Source organism: Octopus sinensis, linkage group LG2, assembly GCF_006345805.1.
Source record: "Octopus sinensis linkage group LG2, ASM634580v1, whole genome shotgun sequence".
Taxonomy (NCBI): domain Eukaryota; kingdom Metazoa; phylum Mollusca; class Cephalopoda; order Octopoda; family Octopodidae; genus Octopus; species Octopus sinensis.
Genome location: NC_042998.1, coordinates 166,074,650 through 166,097,957, shown reverse-complemented (window position 1 = coordinate 166,097,957; position 23,308 = coordinate 166,074,650). Strand labels below are relative to the sequence as shown.

The 23,308-nt window shown below is 37.1% G+C and overlaps 1 protein-coding gene and 1 long non-coding RNA gene across 2 annotated transcripts in view; both read right to left on the bottom strand.

Annotated features, from left to right (window-relative positions):
- The window catches only part of LOC115232527 (sodium/glucose cotransporter 4-like), a 92,922-nt gene that overhangs the window by 59,756 nt on the left and 9,858 nt on the right, over positions 1 to 23,308 (bottom strand). The window contains exons 2-4 of the mRNA XM_029802448.2: positions 7,989 to 8,057; positions 2,262 to 2,366; positions 956 to 1,015 (exon numbers count right to left, since the gene is read on the bottom strand). Coding sequence (XP_029658308.1) covers positions 956 to 1,015; positions 2,262 to 2,366; positions 7,989 to 8,057 — 234 coding nt within the window. The remainder of the gene's footprint in view (positions 1 to 955; positions 1,016 to 2,261; positions 2,367 to 7,988; positions 8,058 to 23,308) is intronic.
- Positions 11,873 to 21,081, bottom strand: LOC118762096. Its single transcript, XR_004997872.1, has 3 exons — positions 21,022 to 21,081; positions 18,727 to 18,732; positions 11,873 to 11,941 (listed from the first exon to the last, which is right to left on the bottom strand). It is a non-coding gene; the product is annotated as an uncharacterized LOC118762096 (long non-coding RNA).

Genomic DNA, 23,308 nt, shown 5'->3' with positions numbered 1-23,308 from the left:
CGAAGTGATTTGTTCAAGAATACAAGGTGTTGCCCAATTAAGGAATTGAAATTCCAATCATACAATCATGAGTGCGATGTTCTAACCACTAAGCTACACGCCTACACACAAACATACACATACATATTTATTTATTTATATATATTATACTTTAGTGGATACAATTTGATAAAAGTGTTCTGACATTGTGTTCTGACAAGTTGTGTTCTGACAAGTGTTCTGACAAGTCAGTACTTCACACCATTCATTCAGTTCTAGTCCAGTGCTCTTCTGAATTACAATTCCATATGTGTTATTTTTTTTACATATATTTTTTCAAAATGCAGCAAAATTACTCAGCAAATCTGTATAATTATATAACAACAACCAAGATCCAGTTTCTTCCTTGATTTTACGATATTAATTTTAGAACAAGTGTCCCCAACTACCAGACTGCAGACTAGTAACAAGATGTAGATCATTTTGGTACCAGGCTGTTCAGAAAGAATAAATTTTAAAATGTTTATATCTATGTTATTGACTATTGCAATCTGTAGGGTATAATCTTTAGATTATATATGTTTTATATATGCAATAATTAACTTAAGTATTATGTATTTTCTTGTGTTTTATGATGTACTTGATCCTCCTGTTCCATGGAAAAATAATCTTGCATTAAACCAGTCCTTGGTATAAAAATGTTAGAGAACACTGGTCTAGGAGATAACATTTACCAGAGGTTGAACACAACTGCCAATCAGAGCTGTCCCACAAGGTGAACTCTCACTCTCTCACACTCATGCACACACATACACACACATTCAAACATATATAAGAAAAATAATAGGGGTATTGTGGTAGTGACGACACTGATAATGATGATAGTGATGATGATGAAAACACTTAGACATCAATACACTTAGACAATTGCAACTGAATTACTTAGAGGCATCACTAAAAAAAGTCAAGAACTTACCCCAGCAGATATATAAACAGGCAGAAATATATATCCCATCAGAAGGAGGACAAACATGGCCTAAACATAAAAAAAATCATAACATTTTAGGAATGGAGAATGCTAAATAAAATTAAAATAAATACCCCTGTTAAAACATTCAATTCAATAAGTTCATGCTTTTTAATTCAGTTAGTCAGCATATAATTCAGATTTTTATTGGTCCCAGATGATGAAAATCTTCCGTACTGCACACCAACCAGCATTTTCATTCTTATAGTAGCATTTCATAGCACTTGTCTTTTCTAACCTGAACAACATCAATACACTAACATATAAAGTTATATATACTCCTTCAAAAAAAAAATCTTGGGGTGGCTGTGTGGTAAGTAGCTTACTTCCCAACCACATGGTTCCAGGTTCAATCCCACTACATAGCACCTTGGGCAAATGTATTTTACTATAGCCTCAGGCTGACCAAAGCCTCATGAATGCATTTGGCAGACAGAAACTGAAAGAAACCCATTGTGTGTGTGTCTTTGTGTCTGTGTTAGTCTCCCACCACCGCTTGATAACTGGTGTTGGTATGTTTACGTCCCCATAACTTAGTGGTTCAGCAAAGGGATCCATAGAATAAGTACCAGGCTTAAAAAACAAAAGTACTGGGGTTGATTCATTCATCTAAAAATTCTTCACAGCAGTGCTCCAGCATGGCCACAGCCTAATGACTGAGACAAATAAAAGATTAAAGATATTGAAATACATTCCTTCTTATAATATCACTACTATGTCACCCTCCTCTATTTTTCCTGTCACCTCCAATCACTGTTTTGCCCATTATGCACTAGTTTCTTTCACCTTCTCACCACAATTCATCTTCTGTCATTGTCAAATGATTGAAACAAGTAAAAGAATAAATGGGTAAAAACTTTAAGGATATCATTATCTAGGTAAGTACATCACTTGCCTTCCAAATGTTACATTAGGTCATATATGAGAAAAGAAGAGTCAATAAGTTCGACTTCCACAGGGTGCCGTTTCAGAGAGCTAACCTATTCAAAGCTACAGCTAAATTCTCATGCATGAAGCCTACCTGAAATGGAATGGCTCCAAATGGGAATCAAACTGAACTAGCCAAAATTCTAATTTATACTTTAGAAAAGTAAAACAGAAATTTCTGTATATGCAGCAAAAAGAAAAGAAAAGGAAAGGAAAGAAAATGAAAGAAAAGAAAAAGAAAAGAAAAGAAAGAAAAAGAAAGAAAAAGAAAGAAAAAGAAAGAAAGAAGAAAGAAAGAAAGAAAGAAAGAAAGAAAGAAAAAGCTTACATTTATTTCAAATACTCCAACTGCTATGCCAGCTGCAGCTCCTGAACCAGCCAGACCAATAAAATGAATGCTCCCAATGTTACTGGCAAACAGAGAAGCTCCAACCTGTAAAAGAGAATGTAGAATTCTGTCAAATATTTTCACAAAGAAATTTTTCTATTGAGACTTATGCTCTATGACGGGGTGCTGAAAAGTTCCTGGCTTTGGGTAAAAGAAAATAAAGGGGGATCAGTTAATTATGATTTAATTCAACAAATTCCCCTCTCAGATTCACACAGCAGCAGCCCTTCAGTTTTTCTAAGACCTGCAAAAGAACTCGGAAAGTTGGGCCTCTAACCAGGCCAGGAATTTTTTAGCAACCCCTCGCATATATATGTATGTATGTGTGTGTGTGTGTGTGTGTGTGTGTTTGAACAACAGGTCTCATGGAGCCGAAGTAGCTGAGTACTTTTCGAACATTGGGCCTCATGGAGGCAAAGCGGCTGAGTTCCTTTCAAGTGTTGGGCCTCACAGAGGCAAGGTGGCTGAGTTCCTTTCAAGCAGGCCTCACGGAGGCAAGGTGGGTGAGTTCCTTTCAAATGCTGGACTTCATGGAGGCAAAGTGGTCGAGCTCCTGGGCCTCATGGAAGCAAAGTGACTGAGCTCCTTTCAAGCACTGGGCCTCATAAAGGCAAAGTGGCTGAGCTCCATTCGAGTGTTGGGCCTCACAGAGGCAATGACCAAGACCTTTGACATTATGTTGTGCTTGAGAAGAACCATGAAGCCAAGCAAAATCATAGTCATAGTAGATACCAGTGTCATGCAAATGGCACCCATGCCATTGGCACGTAAAAGCACCTATTACACTCTTGGAATTGTTGGCATTAGGAAGGGCATCCAGCTGTAGAAAACCATGCCAAATCAGACTGGATCCTAGTTCAACCTTCCAGCATGCCAGCCCAGTCAAACCATCCAACCCATGCCAGCATGGATAACAGATGTTAAATGATGATGATGATATGAGGGTTGCTGAAAAGTTCCTTGCTTTGGGCATAAGAAAATGCAGGAGGATCGGTTAATTATGATTTTATTCAACATTCCCCTCTCAGATTCACACACTTATTGCAGTGGTCCTTCAGTTTTTCTAAGCCCTGTGAAAGAACTTGGGGCCTCTCACAATACCCTTAAAACCAAGAACTTTTCAGTAACCACTTGTAGATGAGAGAACAGGTACAACTCTGACTTTTCAGACACTGATGGTCCTGATCCTCATATATTCCACAATATACAAACAGGAACTTCATATTCCCACATCCATCAGACTAGTATACATATACCTTGTACAGACTAATACCATCCACAGTACACTATTAATAAACTTGAATCATTTAAACTGATGTACAGGTACTTGAATTTCATTTATTTAAAATAAATTTAATATTTGTTTAACCCTTTAGCATTTAAGTTACTCTATAGATTGTAATGTTTATTTATTGACTGGTTTTAATGCTAAAAAGTTAATTTAGAATAGGTTAACCAAAGTGGCCACTTGTGGCTGAGAAAAGTTAGTAATCTAGAAAGGCTTTGGAACAAAGGGTTCTGGAAAATTGATGTTGTACCTGTACTAATTTTTCAAACTGACAACCAGAGGTACTCTTAAATGGGCTGGTTATGCTGCACTGGCATACGCCACAGTTATGGTCTCACTTGGCTCGCCGGATCTTCTCAAGCACAGCATATCTCCAAAGGTCTCGGTCACTTGTCATCGCCTGTGGAAGATGTAGACCAAGGAAGACTTGGGATGAGGTGGTGAAGCACAACCTTTGAACATTGGGCCTCACTGAAGCGATGACAAGTGACCTTTGGAGATATGCTATGCTTGAGAAGATCCGGCAAGCCAAGTGAGACCATAACTGTGGCGTATGCCAGTGCAGCATAACCAGCCCATTTAAGAGTACCCTTCAATCATTGGGCAGTAAAACTGCTTGCGATGACCTGTTGAAGCAAGTGAAATTGTTGCCATGGTCGATGCCAGTGCTGCCTGACTGGTCCCATGCTGGTGGCACATAAAAAGTACCAGTCAAGTGTGATTGTTGCCAGTCCTGCCTAACTGGCCCTCATGCCAGTGGCACATAAAAAGCACCCACTACACTCTTGGAATGGTTGGCATTAGGAAGGGCATCCAGCTGCAGAAATTTTGCCACATCATATTGGAGCTTGGTGCCGCCTTCTGGCTTGCCAATCCTCAGTCAAACTGTCCAACCTATGCCACCATGGAAAGCAGACGTTGAATGATGGCAATGATGATGATGATGATAATATATGATGATATATATGATGTTTATTTATGTATTTATATATGTGTGTGGTGTGTATGTGTGTGTGAAAATATTTGTGAGTCTTAGCAACCAGTACTGGTTTGTTTACATCCCCACAACTTAACAGTTCAGCAGAAGAGACTGATAGAATAAGTACTAGGCTTGAAAAATGATTATTGGGGTTTATTTTTCTAACTAAACCCTTCAAGGCAGTGTCCCAGCATGACCACAGTCCAATGACTGAAACAAGTAAAAGATAAAAGAAAAAGAACATTTATTTTTACAAACCTCAGCCTAATCCATCTTTTGGGTGACTTTCAATGCACCAATTTTGAATGAATCAACATTTCTGAATGTCAGTATCATTAAGCAATTCACTCAAAATATAGTGAATTCATATGGTTATAATTCTTTTAGGTATTAACAATTGATAAAGATTAAGCATACTCTGCTTTAGAATTCCTATTACTTTGTGTCTGTATCTATTAAATAAAATTATTTCCTTTATTTAGTTTTCAATACTATAAGCATTATATTGTATACACAATAGGCGCAGGTGTGGCTGTGTGGTAAGTAGCTTGCTTACCAACCACATGGTTCCGGGCTCATTCTCACTGTGTGGCACCTTGAGCAAGTGTCTTCTACTATAGCCTTGGCCGACCAAAGCCTTGTGAGTGGATTTGGTAGACGGAAACTGAAAGAAGGCTGTCGTACATATATATATATATATATATATATATATATATATACACACACATATATGTGTGTGTGCATGTGTGTGTGTGTGTATGTGTGTGTGTGTGTGTTTATCCCCACCAACATCACTTGACAACCGATGGTGGTATGTTTACGTCCCCGTAACTTAGCGGTTTGGCAAACAAGAAGATAGAATAAGTACTAGGCTTCCAAGGAGTAAGTCCTGGGGTTGATTTACCTGACTAAAGGCAGTGCTCCAGCATGGCCACAGTCAAATGATTGAAACAAGTAAAACAGTACAGTATAACATATTTTATGGATTTTATATGGGTTAATAAATACCAGTTAATTTGAAACTGTTAAATACAATTTAGCTCATTAATTTTCATACTCTCTTTTACTCTTTACTCTTTTACTTGTTTCAGTCATTTGACTGCGGCCATGCTGGAGCACCGCCTTTAGTCAAATCAAATCAACCCCAGGACTTATTCTTTGTAAGCCCAGTACTTATTCTATCGGTCTCTTTTGCCAAACCGCTAAGTGATGGGGACGTAAACACACCAGCATCGGTTGTCAAGCAATGCTAGAGGAACAAACACAGACACACAAACATATACACACACATATATATATATATACCCATATATACGACAGGCTTCTTTCAGTTTCCGTCTACCAAATCCACTCACAAGGCATTGGTCGGCCCGAGGCTATAGCAGAAGACACTTGCCCAAGATGCCACGCAGTGGGACTGAACCCGGAACCATGTGGTTGTAGGCAAGCTACTTACCACACAGCCACATTTTAAATATATATTTAGATTGTCTTGAGAAAACCAGAAAATCCAGATATCTTGGACACTTCCATTCCCAAACTTGCTGGATAACTGGTTCAATGCTATATATCCACTTAAAATGTTATTATCCATAACTGCAAAAGGCAGTTTGATATACCAATCTATCTTTTGTTGAGGAATGTCATGTTTGAAACTACTTTTTGTTGAGGTCTGTCAAGTTTACTGAGGAAGAGTGATTGCAAAAAATCCCAATTCTAATTTTTTTGGTAGATATTTAACATTATTAATGACCATGAATTTTAATTTTGCAGTGAAAGGGTTTGATGTTGATATAGCCTTAGATATAGCCTTCAATAATTAGAGTTATTATACTCACCTCATTAAGCACTTCACCATTTTCTGTGTGGATGATATTCCAGGACTATTTCTCTAAGTTTGTGTTGTCATACCAATCATCATCATCATAATGTCCACTTTTCCATGGGTTAGACAGAGTTTATATAAAGTAGATTTTCTATGTCCTCATCTGCTTCAAAGCAAGGTAATATTTCCCCATGGCTGACATGGTTTTGGAAATGATTGATACTATCTGTATTACAATGACACTCATTTACAACAATCACACAATGTCAGGACAAGGAGAAACACACACACAATGGGCTTTCCACCTTCCAAATCCACTTACAAGGCTTTGGGTGGCCCAGGTGTATAGAAGACACTTACCCAAGGTGCCACACAGTGAGACTGAACATAAAAACCATGTGGTTAAGAAACAAACTTCTTACTACACAGTCATACCCGTGCTCATGCCACACTTGCACCTATCAACGTATGTAAAAGGGTAAAGACCCCCTTCAGTCATAAATGACCATAGGATTGCACCTAGAAATTTCCCTCTGAGGTACAAGTCCAGGTAAGGCTGTTTATGGAAGATTAGCAGTCACCACCAGTGATGTTGCAACACATTTCTACAGCTGAGTGAACTGAAGCAACATGAAATAAAGTGTCTTACTCAATAACACAACACACAAGCCAGTCTGGGAATCAAACTCACTACCTCATGATTGCATACCCTGTATATGCATATATTTCTTTCTCTCCTTCAATCTAGTAAACACACAAATGATGTGAGATCGAATTAAACTAACATGTACAGAGTTATTACAATGTCTGCCGAAGGTCAAACTATTCTTCCCCTCACCACATTGCCCATTTTCAATTTTAATTAATTGAGGATAGTTGCATTAGAAGGTGCCAATCTCTAATTATAGTGGGAGCATGTGGAAGGGGTAGACCCAGGAAGATGTGGGACAAAGTGGTGAGAAAGAATCTATAAATGAGACCCACAGAGGGGATGACAGGGGACTAAAACTCCTGGTGGTTCGCTGTGCTTGAAAAGATACATCAAACTAAGTAAAAGCATGGTTGCCCTTGTATACATGCTTGTCCCTTGCAACCATCTCTACCTAGCATCCCTAATCTTGTGGGCTCTTAAGTGCTGGTGTCACATAAAAAGCACTCATACTGGTACTGTGTAAAAGTACACACTATAAACTGGTTAGAGCTAGGAAGGGCATCCAGCTGTAGAAACCATGCCAAAACAGACTTGGAGCCTGAACAGCCCTTCAGCTGGTCAGCTTCTGTCAAACCATCCAACCCATGCCAGGATGGAAAACGGACATTAAATAATGATGATGATGATGATCTGACTTTTAATTAATTGCATTAATCCACTTCAAAAAAAAAAAAAAAAATCAGCAAACAAATTGGAAAATTAGTACATTCCAAATGAAATTTTGTTGTGCTATTTGTTGTATATCAAGTTACAGATACTTTGTTACTTCTGCTGTCAGACACTTATTGAAACATGAAAATCTGTAACCAGGGACATATTCTGCATAAACAGTGAATAAAATACAATAAAATAGTTTTACTTACAGGCATCCAACTCATGTTCCTGCCAGCCATGAAATATCCCCTGGTACTGCTACGGTTCTTCCGTGAGCTCTGAATATAAATATAAATATAAAGCATTTGAATAATCTTTTCTACTATAGGTACAGGGCCTGAAATTTTTTTGTGGGAGGGGATAAGTTGATTACAGCAACCTCAATGTTTCACTGGTATTTAATTTATCGACCCTAAAAGGATGAAAGGCAAAGTCGACCTCAGTAAACTTTGAACTCAGAACATAAAGACGAAATGCCACAAAGTATTTTGCCCAACATGCTAACAATTCTGCCAGCTTGCCACCGTAAAGCATTTTAATAATAAAAATAATAATAATAATAATAATAATAATAAATAACGTCAATCTGTATTTTACTACATATAGCATCATGCCTTTCTTATTGTGCATTTACATTCATGGAGACTTAAGTCAATCTTCATAAATTATAATGATAATAATCCTATCTATCATAGGTACAAGGCCTGAAATTTTAGGAACAAGAGATAGTCTATTACATCAACCCCATGGTTCAACTGGTACTTATTTTATCAATCTCAAAAGGATGAAAGGTAATGAAAGGTTAGCAGAATTTGAGTTCAAAACATAAAACCAGAAGAAATGCAGCTAAGCTTTTTGTCCAGCAGGGTAACAATTCTGCCAGATCACCATCTCAATCTATAAAGCTGAAATGCAAAAAAGTTGTTTGATTTCTTGGTTATTTGTCTCATTTTGGGATGGGAACGGTATAAGGGGCAGTAGATGGGGTCAGATTGGTGCCAAAATTTACACTGGGGGGGGGGGGTAAAATGGGGTGGGCAATGGTGTGAGGAGGGCTACAAGTCATTTGGGGCTACCGTTTGGTTGCCATGGTGAGGAATATGGGAAAAATTGAGTTTTAAAGAAGATAAAGACGAAGAAAAAATTTTAAAATAAGAAAAAGAAGAGGGCAATAAAAAGAACCAGGTAAAGAAGACAAACAAAAGAAGGGGAAAAGGAGACAACATGCACAAAACAACACCACCACCAAAACCCGAGCGAAGCACTGGTCAAAATAGCTAGTCTTTATATATAAGTAATTATTCATTCTAATTTTGGCACTAGGCCAGTGATTTTGAGGAGAGAAGTAAATCAATTACACCAACCCCAGTGCTCATCCTTGGAAGGATTAGAACTTAGAATTTAAAGCCAAAGTTATGGTGACTAAGTATTTTGTCCATCATGCTAACAATTCAGCCAATTTGTTGCCTTTAGTAATAATAATGGTTTCAAATTTTGGTACAAGGTCAACAGTTTTGGGGAAGGAGGTAAGTCAATTACATTTCCTTAGTATTCAACTGGTACTTATTTTACTGACCCTGGAAGGATGAAAGGCAAAGTCAACCTCAGTGGAATTTGAACCCAGAACATAGAGATGGATGAAATACTGCTAAGCATTTTGCCAAGCATGCTAATTATTCTGCCATCTCTCTATTTTGCATTTAATGATAATAATAATAAGACAAAGAATGGTTTCTGATTTAGGTAAAAGACTAGCAAATTTAAGATGATGGATGAATAACAAATGAACAGCAGCAGTTATGGTGATGACAATGATGACATGATATATTTTTCTGAAAATATAATTTAAACCTAGTAAAAAAAACTGAATATGAAACAAAACTTGATTGTATATAAACCACTCAATTTATATCAAAACCCAATCCACACTGCATTACCTCAAAAAGTAATAAATTTATTCAGAATATACACAGACATAACAGAAGTAAATAGATATCCCATAAAACATTGTTTTATGTTTATTTTAACCTGAAATGGTTTAAATTTTTTATTAATTGACATTTTTATGTTTCAGGTTCTGTATGTGACTGTATAATCATGCCACATACAAAAGAAGCCTTAGAACTGTCCAAATTTCAAAGAGACCTTACTGTAAGTCAATCTGAAGGTGGACTTAGAGTAAAATTGCTGAAAACCTTGGGATCTCACTTTCTACAGTTAATAGAGTGATTGTGCAATTCACCAGAGAATGGAAGGAGTCCACATCACCTCACCCAGGTCAACTAGGGGCCTCTGACAGGATCCTTCACTTGATTAAGAGAAAGTGTGGAGAATAATCTCATTGCAAGGCCTTTAACATAGCAGAACAAGTTGATGTCAGTCCCAGAAAAGCTGTTAGGTATTTCCATAAACATGGGTTCTATGACAGAGCAGTGAAAATGAAGCCGTGTTTTCAACCAGCCAATATCAAGCAGAGAAAAGATTGGATCAGTGAGATAGTGGAGAGGCCACTAGCATTCTGGGACACTGTCATATTCTTTGATGAGTCTAAATTTGCTGTATTTTCTGACAGTGGTTGAGTGTCAGGAGAGTTTGTGAACAAGAGTTTGACATAAAATGATTGCAGCCAGCAATGAAACACAGCGGCTATTCTGTGATGGTATGGGGAGAAATTTGGAGCAATGGTCGATCAGAGCTGGTAGAGTGTGAGGGAAACATAAACTCAAATAAAAATATGTCCATATTGCAAAAAGGACACCTTCCAACCTTCTCCAGCAGTGAAATGATTAAAGAAGTCTTTATGGAAGATGGGGCTAAAAAGATTCAAGATTGGTTGGAAGAGAATGGCATTAAAAAGTTTCCATGGCCAAGCCAGTCACCAGATATAAACCCTATTGGACACCTCTGGGGCATAATAGACTTTGTAAAAAGAACAAAAAAAGGATCCACAAAGCTAGATCTTTTGAGATTACTGTATGAAACTTGGCAGGAAATTCCTCAAAAGAATATTCCTTATCTGATCAGTAGCATGCCTAATAGGGTCCTTGAAACAAAAATTGCAAAGGGCATGTCTACTAAATATTAATATTCACATTAAGTAATTAATAAATAATTTGAATGTATAATTTCAGATTTAAATAAATTTTTATGATTATAAGTATGTCTATTTATTTTGTCGTGTCTATGTAAAATTATAAAGCAGAAACTATAGTTAAACTACATATGCAGTAAGTAATTAACAATTACACAATTAGTTAAATACTGACAGAAAGACTAATAAATAAACTACAAAACACATGAGATGAAATAATATAATACTGAATACCAAGTCATGACATCAAACTTTACTATAATCATTGTTTTCATCAATTTCTATATCTTGGTTAACAAACAGAAAGGCATCTGACTGAAACCAATTATTTTACATAAACATCACTCACCATCATCATCATCAGCAGCAGCATCATCATTTAACATTTATTTTCCTTGCCAGCAAGGATTGGATGGTTTAACTAGAGCTGGTAAGGCCAGGAGCTGCACCAAACTTCACTATCTGTTCTGGCATGGTTTCTATGGCTGCATGCCCTTCCTAATGCCAACCACTACACAGAGTGCACTGGGTGCTTTTAACATGGTACCATCACTGGTATCAATTTTGCTGTGGTAGATAGTTTTTCTTGAGTACAGTAATGTGCCAGATATTTCAGTTCTTAGTCATTTCCTGTGTAAGGCTCAGTGTCTTGAGATCAGTCTTCAATACTTTGGCCCATGTCGTCCTGGGTCTCCCTCTTCTAAAGTTCCATCTACTTTAAGTGATTGGCACTTCTATATGCAACTGTCAACATACATATGTATCAACATGCAACGACAATAAAGGAGGACCTCTCTGAACTATCAGGTCCACAAGTGGTCGGTCTGCACAGATGGAACCACGAATGGCTTGCTATCTTCAGTGACCTTGCACGGGACTGTCGCATGTGGCCATGCTGGAGCACCACCTTTAGTCGAGCAAATCGACGCCAAGACTTATTCTTTGGAAGCCTAGTACTTATTCTATCGGTCTCTTTTGCCGAACCACTAAGTTACAGGGACATAAACACACCAGCATCGGTTGTCAAGCAATGTTGGGGGGACAAACACAGACACACAAACATATACACACCTACATATATATATATAGATATACATATAAACGACAGGCTTCTTTCAGTTTCCGTATACCAAATCCACTCACTTTGGTCGGCCTGAGGCTATAGTAGAAGACACTTGCCCAAGGTGCCACGAAGTAGGACTGAACCCGGAACCATGTGGTTCGTAAGCAAGCTAGTTACCCCACATCCACTCCTACACTTACTATAATACTTTTTGAGAAACTTTCATTCAATTTGATGCCACTCTTGTAGTTTCACTCTCGAGAGCAGAAGTTCTCAACATGGGCAATACCACCTGAAAGTGGGTGCTGAGCATGTCAAAGGGGATGATAGGCTTTAGCAGGGAGTGAGGTAATATAATTAACATACAAAATTTTATCTATAGTAGAAATTATATTAACTGGCACTCCATCGGTTACAATGACAAGGGTCCCAGTTGACCTGATCAACAGAACAGCCTGCTCATGAAATTAAGATTCAAGTGGCTGCGCACCCCCCACAGACATATGTACTCATAACATAGTTCTCAGGAATATTCAGTGTGACACAGTGTGAAATGGCTGGCCCTTTGACTTACAGGTACTACTCATTTTTGCCAGCTGAGTGGACTGGAGCAATGTAAAATATAGTGTCTTACTCAAGGATACAATGCGCCACCAGTTTTCAAACTCATGACCTTTATGATCATAAACTAAATACCCTAACCACTAAGCCACCTTCACTAGTAATTATATTATACATGATAAAACTAGTAATGGTTATTAAAATAAAATGAGATCTCATCCTGCACAGTGGAGTCATTAACTTACAACATATAAAGTAAATTTATAACTTTTGTCTTTATTAATTTTTTTTATCATTTCACTGTTAAAAACTTATACAATCCATTTTAAAGTAAAATTTATAAATTATCACTCTCCACTTAGGTGGGCACCAGGCATAACTACTTAGATGGAGGGGAGCTCTACAAAAGAAAAATGGTTATGAACCATTGCTGTAGAGCAGTGGTTTTTTGAACAGGGGTCCACATGGCCCCTGAAGGTCCATATAAGATTTTGGGGATCCACAATAGTACTTTAAAGGCCCCTGAAAATATTTTGTCATATATGTATGTACTTGTTATGTATTGCAAGAAACGGCTATTTTTTTTTTTTTCTAACATTTACATAGTTCACCCTACACAAGTTAATGTGTGAAAAACAAAATAGGACTTTTGAAAGATGTTTTTATAAATCTAGTTTTGAAACATTGAAAGGCTATGGGGTCCACCAGAAAAAATAATTAAAATGGTCCATAGATTAAAAATGGTTGAGAACCCCTGCTCTAGAGTATCTCCTCTGCCCTAGTAGCAATGGACAATGATAGTGTTTCACTAACCAAAGAATGTGATATCTCACTGCACTATCTGATTGGTTATATCACTGGCTTGTAAATGACCTTCCTTACCTTTATATCAGCTGCCTTCCTATATTACCTGCAGCTGCCTTCCTTACTTTTATATCAGTCACAGGCAAACTGTGGCTGCAGGATTTTCTGAAAGGCATGTACAAGCAAAAAAAAAAAAAGAATGCAGCTCCAATAATGGACAGAGTCGACATCCACTTACAAAGTTGCAAAAGCAAACCAGTGAGGGTGTTAGATAATAAGGCATTAAGACAACATAACTCTCCCCAGACACAACAAAACCAAAAACAAATTTCCTTTACTGTTTTTTACTAGTGCTGCCCACCAGATAAAGAGTTATGTCTCGTGATCCACTTCTCATAAAAGACTACCCATGTCTTATGTCCTTAATTGTGCACGCAACCATAGCCAACTTTAATGGGTAGTCCCTCTACTGGGTCTGTCTACATGTATTAAGCCAACTTCCTTCAATGCATTCTCCTCATAATAGGACTACCATGTCTCTTTCTTTTCAGCATCAGTAAGGGTAAGTATCTTGCCATCATTCCCTATAAATTTCTTCCCAACAATGTCTTGATTCTCTCTAATATACAACCACATAATCAGGAACACACATTCTCTCATTACGGAATGTGATTCACATTACAGAATATGTGCAAACCTCTTCTTCCCTGCACCTTCTTTACATAGTACTTTCAATGTCTAACTTTTCTTCAAGCGCTTAAGTATTTGTTCGGTGCCATCCCATTTTCAAGTCTCTCCAAGCATATTTCATATTTCCAGTTCTTCCAAACCTAATTCATGTATATGCAAGCATGCATGTTCTTGTGAGTTGCACTTCTTTTATCTGAGATTGTATTGTTGATGACAATGATGATGATGTGATACTGACAATGACAAATGATGGCTATGATAATAATAAGAATCTGAACTCTTTCCAATTACAATATACCACTCCGGTTCAAATTACTAAAAATGACTTTCATCTATGGAGAAGCCTAAGTAGACAGGCACATTAACTTGTACTGATGACACCTAAATAAACCTTTGCAAGTATATAAAGTTGTTTTGCGAGTAATGTTAAAAAAATTGTTTGTTAACATGCCAAACAAATACTAACGTTGAATATAAAGAATATATGAAAAGCTTGATGGTATGCTTTCATATTATAGTATGTGATCCTTATCATGACTTTACAATGTGTAATAAAAGTTGAACAAGTCATTCACATACAGTAACAGCAAAAACCAACCAAATTTGGTGTTCAGTTCATTATACTGTACCATGTGAGAATTAAAGAGTCACCCCACTACTTTGTACCTGTTCAAAGATAAGTAATCTGTGGTGTGGTTTGCAGAGTCCACATTTCACTTTTATGTTCCATTTTTGGCATGTTTTCTACTGGAGAAACATTAAGCTCTTTGCCAATGATGAGTAAGTCGTATGCTTGTCTCAAAGCTTAAACCATACTTGAAATTTGCATCACTAGTCTGGAACCTCTCTCTTGCTCAGGACATTGACCACCTGGAAACTGTTCAGAGACATGCAACCAAGCGAATACCTTCCATCAGGCATCTACCATACTCTGAACACCTTGCTTCCCTGGGCATAGATACATTGAAGCTCCAACGTCTGGCAACTGACTTGGTAAACATCCACAAAATTATTAACCATTGTGCCAACAACCACCTTGAGCACCTTTTTGAGCTTCATGTGTCTAACACACATGGGCATGCCTACAAAGTCAGAAAACAGTACAGCCCCCACGGGTTTTGGAAAAAGTTTTTCACACTCAGAGTTACCGAAGCATGGAACAAACTACCTGCATCAGTTGTTAGTTGCTGAAACATTGCATCCATTAAAACTTCCATGTTTCCTGAAATTCACCAACACTACATCTGTTATCCCCCTCTCCATATGCATGACTCATATACTGTTCACTTTCCTGACTTTTGTACATAATTCTATGTACTGTACATGAACCTTTGAGTTGTAGTGCACCTGAGCACTATACACAATAATTTCATTATTATTTATTATTATACAATTTATATTTAACATTCTCTTTTCTCTCCTGGTCCATTTCTTGGACATTTTGTTAAGAAAAAAAAACAACTTTTGTGCATGTTATATATATATATATTTTTTTGCATTCACAGTTATTTGCGTTGTCATATTGTGTGCCACATCTTCTGGGTGATCGGTAGCCATCTTATTTTCTGGAGCCACAACAATCTTCTGTTTCGTGCTTCCGCACTTGAGGGGGAGCCTTGTAGTGATGCCATCTTGGAAATCTCCAGCACGCATGCACAGAGTTGGATTCTTCTGGGAGGCCTGCTGGAAGTTCCCGCATGAGCATGCACAGAAAACTAGCAGCAGCGAAATTCCCTCGTATCATTCTCTCGAATGCTGGCAGTTGAACAGGACAGTTGTGTTTTATCAGCTCTCTCAAGCTGCTACCTCATGGCATATCTCCTCTATGCTTGAACGGACAGGATTTGGCTCACTCCACTTGACTACTGCGAAAAGCTCCTAGGCTGCCGATTCGCCTAGAAAGAAGAATGTATATATTGCGAATCAAGAAATAAATATTTATACTGTTGAAGTTGATCGGAATTCTTGACTCTTTCCTTCGATTAATATTTAATGTAAAGGATGCGAGCTGCACCCTTCCAGTGTGGAGACCTCTCATCTTGTTACACATCCTTCTGTTTATCTCAAAAATTACATTGCTGTTACATGAATGTTCCTATCAGCCTTATAATTTCTATCTTCTGTTAATATATGTCATTCCCTTACATCTTGTGTGCAGATATAATTGTCTCTGTATAAATATATTATACATATGTGTGGGTGGTGGGAAGGAGGGATGTGTATAGAAATATGTGCATACACACACAAAATCATCTATATCCCACGTAATTATTCTGGTTCACTTTTTTCTCTAGCTTAGGTATGTATATAAAATATAAATCTTCATCCTACTACTATTTATCTTCCAGTATATCTCAAGAGAAATATGACGCAGAGATAATATGCTTAGAATGTATTACAAACAATTTAATGACAATAACATATTATATAATCTGCTAGCTGTATGTCAAGAAAGACTAACGTAGTTTATGGGACACATAATATGAAATGGTGGTATCCCATTGTCTAGTTACTAAGGTAACTAAAATTACTAAGATTACATTACAGCCTACTTATTTCTGTCATTAAATGTTTTAGTCCTGAAACAAACATATGAAACTACCATAAATGAAAGTTTATCACTGATGTGCATAAACACCCACCCCCAACAAGCATCCACATATTTGCTGCACACTCATACACATGCACATCTACGTGTGCATAGATATTGTATGCACAAGGGTGTACGTGAATGCTTATATATTGGTTTCAAATTTTGGCACAAGGCCAGCAATTTTAGGGGAAGGGGTTTAGTGAATTACATCAACCCCCACCCAGTGTTCAACTAGTACTTATTTTATCAATCCCAAAAGAGTGAAAGATAAAGTTAATCTCAGCGGAATGTGAACTCAGAACATAAGAATGGACAAAATGCCACTAGACATTCTGTCCAGCATGCTAACACTTCTGTCAGCTCAACACCTTGTATATTTATGGCTAGAAAGTATTACAAAACATATCTTTCATCTTTTACTTGTTCCAGTTGTAGCCATGCTGGGGCACTGCCTGGAAATTTTAGTTGAATGTATCAACCTCAGTACTTATTTTTTTTAAGCCTGGTACTTACTCTATTGGTGTCTTTTGCCAAACCACTAAGTCATAATGACACACATAAACACACCAGCATGGGTTGTCATGTGGTAGTGGGGGGGGACAAACGCAGACACAAAGACACGCACACAGATATACATATATACAATGGGCTAGTTTTAGCTTCTGTCTAACACATCCAGTCAAAGGCTCTGGTCGACCCAAGGCTATAGCAGAAGACACTTGCCCAAGGTGCCATGCTGTGGGACTGAACCCAGAGCTATGTGGTTGGGAAGCAAGCTTCATACACACCTGCACAACTGTATTATGACAAACATAAACAATACATATATGCAAAATGTTTGTGGACACAAAAATAAGGATCAGTTGTACAGACATATTTTGATCTGATTTGGGCTCATTGTCAGCAGATGTAGCCTCCTCTTTAAAAATCCACAAATACAACTTGCATATTTGATCCTTTTTTGACAGCTTATTTGAACATTAAATTACAGGCATGTTAAATGTATTTTGATTTCTTGCTATAATGTAAGTATGGAATATACACATAGATTTAATGCCAACATGGTGTGTTAAAAATGGTGCAGCTATAAGTATGAATGGACAAATGGAGATTAGATATTGTATACTACAAATCAGTGGCAAAGGGTAACTTGGAAACCAGAGCATGTAGGCCAATCACAAAAGCAGAGAGTTTGACAGTGGAGCCTTACTCTGCCTTTAGTGCTAAAATTCAATCAGAGTTCTCATGGCATTCGAAGAAAACTCATCCCAATCCTTGCCAAGCAAATCAAGGACAAACTTTTAATGAGAGCAATCACTATTAAGTTGGCCCATATATCCTAATTGCTCTACCAGTGAGGATTTACGTATGTATTCATGTTCAGCCTTCCATTAAATAAATCTCAAGTTAAATATTTGTGATTTTTGCTTCTTAATTACATTTGACGGATATTTGTCATCTTGTTTGTTGTTAACACATTTCTGCTGATATACCTTCCAGCCTTCATCAGGTGCCTTGGGGAAATTTTGAACCTGGGTTCTCATTCCTAAGATATTTTTTGATGTTATTATTATTATTATGCAGGCCACTGCCTGGAATCAAACTTGGAATCTTGGGGTTAGTAGCCCGCACTCTTAACCACAATGCTGTATTTAAAAATATCCCAGGAAATACAATTTTGTTGAATAAAGTGGATACTTATTGAGTTGAATAATTCCAGTGTGTCTCAGGTAACTTTGGAAATAGTTTTCCAATGATTTCATCCAGTAGGGTCATTCAAGACGTCGGCTTTGAGAAAGTCCTTTTAAAGTTTGGAAGGAAAATTAAACATTCATGAATATTTTAAGCTGATTCCCAGCATTACTATATTTCCTTTTCATCCATTGACTACTAGCAGTTGATGTATTCATCTCAGATGAACAAATGATACTCCCAATTTCATTGCACAAAGCCTCTTAAATTACTTCATTTCAATCATTCAAGTAGAAGCATTATCTATTCTCTAACTTTTTTCAATGCAGTGGATTTAACTAACTAGCAAACAATTAAGCTATTCATTTGTTTTTATTCATTTTTATTTATGCTTCCTATTATGTTTCCTCCATGTACAAGCAACATAAAATACATGTTTGTCAATGTAAGAACACATGACTGCAAGTTTGTCTGATGAATTGCTATTCCAATATAATCAACTACACATATTGCAGAAATGCACATCAAGCATTCCCACCAGCTACTGCTTGAGCTATTTTCATTGGCCTCCAATATATGTTGTGTTTTTAAATACAACAAGACCTATTATCTTCAAACGAATACCGTAAATCCTCGTGTATAATCCGCATTTTTTCCCCAAAATTTAAAGGTCAAAATCCCTAGTGTGCACTATATACGAGATTAAAAATAAAAATTATTTTCTAAGCAATGTCCGAGTCTCTATTTGCTGTCCGGCAATGTTTATTCAGATGCATTTTGTGATGTAGGGCGTGAAAATACCTTAAGCTAAGCCTGAAAGCAATGAAGTCATAAAAGAATCTTACATAACTTGCAGTAAACAACATTTATTAAACTTTATTACTGTTATTACTCTATTTTCTGCAAACAAAATGCACAAAAAAGCTACATGTTTGCATTATGTTATATATACAATAATAACAAAGGACATTACCGTATGCAGTTTTACAAACCAAGGACGTTATATAGACCTCTTTGACTCAAGTTAGAGAAGGGGTGCGTATTATACACAAGGTTTAGGTTTTACAGAGGTACAGCCCCCTAAAAATCCCCTGCGTATTATACTCAAGGGCGGACTATACTCAAGGATTTATGGTGCTACAGTAAATTACTTTCCAGGATATATTTACATTAACCCCATAGCATTTAATCCGGCAACATCCAGCCCAAATGTTCAAACTGGCCAGATCCTACTTCTCACACCTACCTTACAATGTCAGTCTAAAAATAATCACGTCATCAAAATCTTCAAGCTACAAGATAATGCATGATTAACTCAGAACAATGCATATGTGTGAGGATAAATGGCCTAGTGGTTAAAGCATTGCACTCATGATCACAAGATTGTGGGTTCAATTCCTATGTCAGCCAGTGTGCTGTGTCCTTGAGCAAAACACTTCAATTCGCATTGCTTTGTGATCACTTCAACATCTGACATGTGGCACACCATGTGTTTGTACATGCAATATCAATTTGATGGAAGGAGTGCACTAATGTACAGCACAAACATTTTGTCCAGTGTATTTAATGATTCTGCCATTTCTCCGCCTTCATTAATAAAATATTGAAAACAAATTAAAATGTCACAGTCTGTTGACACAAACTCACAGACAATTACTTGCAGAATGTTAGCAGGTGTGTGGAAAATTCACATGATCCCATTATACCTGCTTCCCTAGCATGCATAACCCACACCTGATATGTCTCTTATATGATTTAACGAATGTATTACTTTTAAGAAACATTTTTGATTATTTAAATTCTCCTACAAAGATAAAAGGAATGTTAAACTTCTTTCTGCTTCTTGGCTATATACAATGAATGGATGACAATAAAACCATAGTGGTATTGTGCCAGTCTGATGGCCTATTGCAGTAAACAAAAAACATCATAGCCAGAAATACTAGTTTTACATTTCATTACAGCAATTTATTTGATCAAAATAAAAACAACTTAATTTGAAAGAATATAAAGTAGTTTGTAACAAATTTATTGTTTCATGCTTTAATCCAATATACTGTCACAGTAATCTCTTTACATACACAGCACTCCTGCATTTTCAGCATTTACACCTGCTATATCCAGCCAAAATATTCTGCCTACTTTAAGTTCAAACTGCCCAGACCTTGCCTCTCCCACCTACCCTACAATGTGATTCTACAAATAAACAATAACATCATGAAAATTTTGATGCTACAAGACAATATATTATTAATTCAAAAAAATTTTAATAAATTAGCATTACATTTGACAAAATAATAATCTAAATGCTATATGACTAGAATATCTTTCAGTAGGTGTATGGTGAAACATACTAAATTTGTTTTTCCCCCACAAATTATACTTACAAAATAGAGATGCATCTTATAGAGAGTGCATCTTACAGTATTTACAGATCTCTTTTTATTTTTCTCCATTTTCTAAGTTTTCTCTTTTACTGGCATCAGACTGTGGCCATGCTGGAGTACCATCTTGAAGAAGTTTAGTCAAATGAATCGACTCCAGTACTCTTTCCCTTTTACTTGTTTCTGTCATTTTGACTGTGGCCATGCTGGAGCACCGCCTTTAGTAGAGCAAATCGACCCCAGGATTTATTCTTTGGAAGCCTAGTACTTATTCTATCGATCTCTTTTGCTGAACCACTAACTTACGGGGATATAAACACACCAGCATTGGTTGTCAAGCAATGTTGGGGGAACAAACACAAACATATATATACATATATACGACAGGCTTCTTTCAGTTTCCGTCTACCAAATCCACTCACAAGGCTTTGGTCAGCCCGAGGCTATAATAGAAGACACTTGCCCAAGGTGCCACTCAGTGGGACCGAACCCAGAACCATGTGGTTGGTAAGCAAGCTACTTAACACACAGCCACTCCTACATCTTTTTTTTTTTTTAAGCCTAGTACTTATTCTGTCAGTGTGTTTTGCAAAACTGCTAAGTTACGGGGATGTAAACACGAAGACTGGTTATCAAGCGGTAACAGGAGCGGGGGGGACAAGCACAGACACAAAAACACACACACAAATATATACATATATATGACAGGGTTCTTTCAGTTTCCATCTACCAGATACACTCTCAAGGCTCTGGTTAGCCCAAGGCTTTAATAGAAGACACTTGCCCAAGTTGCCATGCAGTGGGATGGAACCCATAACCATGAGGTTGGGAAGCAAGCTTCTTGCCACACAGCCACTCCTGTGCCTATACTGTTTACTTTTGCAAATTTTACTTTTCACTGAATTATTGAAATTACAAGTTGTTCAATGTGGTCAAGTTTCCTGAAACCCAACAAAAAGTTACACAAATATACCCCACCAACTTTGTTTCCCCATAACTTTCAGAAAATGGGTCTTTTTTAATGAAATTTTCTACAAATACTTAACAGATGATGTAAATTCCAGATATATCATATGCATATATCTCTTATTATAAAAGGCAGATTTTATCTGCCTCCCTTTGTATCTTATAGAAATCTACAATATAGGATTTCTTCAATTACAATTTACCTAGCATTTTTAAGAGTAGAATGCATCGGGTCGTGCCAGGTTCAGTTTTTAAAATTTCAACCCCAATTAAGCAAAATTTAGAGAAAACTCACATTGTGGTGTATAAGTCAAATGCTTTTCTTAGTGCAGCCTACACCACATGCACACGCACAGTGTGCAACGAATAAAGTGAAAGTAATTCACTTTTTGTACTGAGTGACTCTTTCACTCTGCCACTTCCTCTTTACACACATAGACACGCAAATATATAAATAAAATTGTAAGCTAACGTGTGTGTGTGCGTGTGTGTGTGTGCGTGTGTGTGAGGGTGCGTATGTGTGTGTGTGTGTGTGCGTGTGCATGAGTGTGTGACAGGAAAGTTTTTTAGGACGAATATAAGACCTATATCCAAGTAGCAGAAAGATCGCCCAAAAGTGTATATAGATATTTAAATGTATTTATATATTCATCTATACACAGATGTATGTATAATGTGTGTGTATATATTTCTATAGAGGTAACCTTTCACTCCATACAAAGTTTTTTAGGACAAAAATAAGATCTAAAGTTATCTCTAAGTAGCACAAAGATCGCCCAAAAGTGTATATAGATATATAAATGTATTTATATATTCATCTATACACACATGTATGTATAATGTGCGTGTATATATTTCCATAGAGGTAACCATTCAATCCATACAAAGTTTTTTAGGACGAAAATATTTATATATAAAAGAAAGGTTGTGTGTCTGTCTACTCCGATTTAGATTCCTAACTACTCCCACATTTTGCGATGCAGTTTAACCAAAACCGGGTATCTTATAGTCGTGATTCATATCGAGCCATTCTGGGTATTAGCGCGTGTCTATGATGAGTCTATGATTTTACAAATAATTTACCATCATTTTTTTCCATTTTAATGCATATTTTTTTAAATAAAGGGAAGTAACTCTCAAACTTCACACCAATATGCATGCTCATATGCGACGTAATATCACATCAGCAGCATTTCCTCACACCCTCCTTGCACTTGGCGAAGGCAAAATACCAGGGGATGAAAATGGTAATATTGCCATCGATTCCATTTGTACCATTGTTAAGACGCCTTCTGATCTCAGAGATGCAGTGTTCCCAGATCTACAAGCTAATTATCAGAATATGGATTGGATTGGCAAAAAGGCTATACTGGCCCCGAGGAATAAAACTGTTCACCATATTAATGATGAAATGCTAAAACTCATTCCTGGGGAAGTCTATGTATATCAGTCTATCGATACAACTCCTGACCCAGAGGACGTCATCAACTATCCAATAGAGGTACTCAATTCCTTTGAGCACCCCGAACTACCACCACACTTTCTCAAACTTAAAGTTGGTGCCCCTATAATGCTCATCAGAAATTTGGTTCCCCCAAAACAATGCAATGGCACACGTTTGATCGTTAAGTCTTTATCTCCCACAGTAAGCTTATATCAATATTTGCCTGAATAATCATCATAAT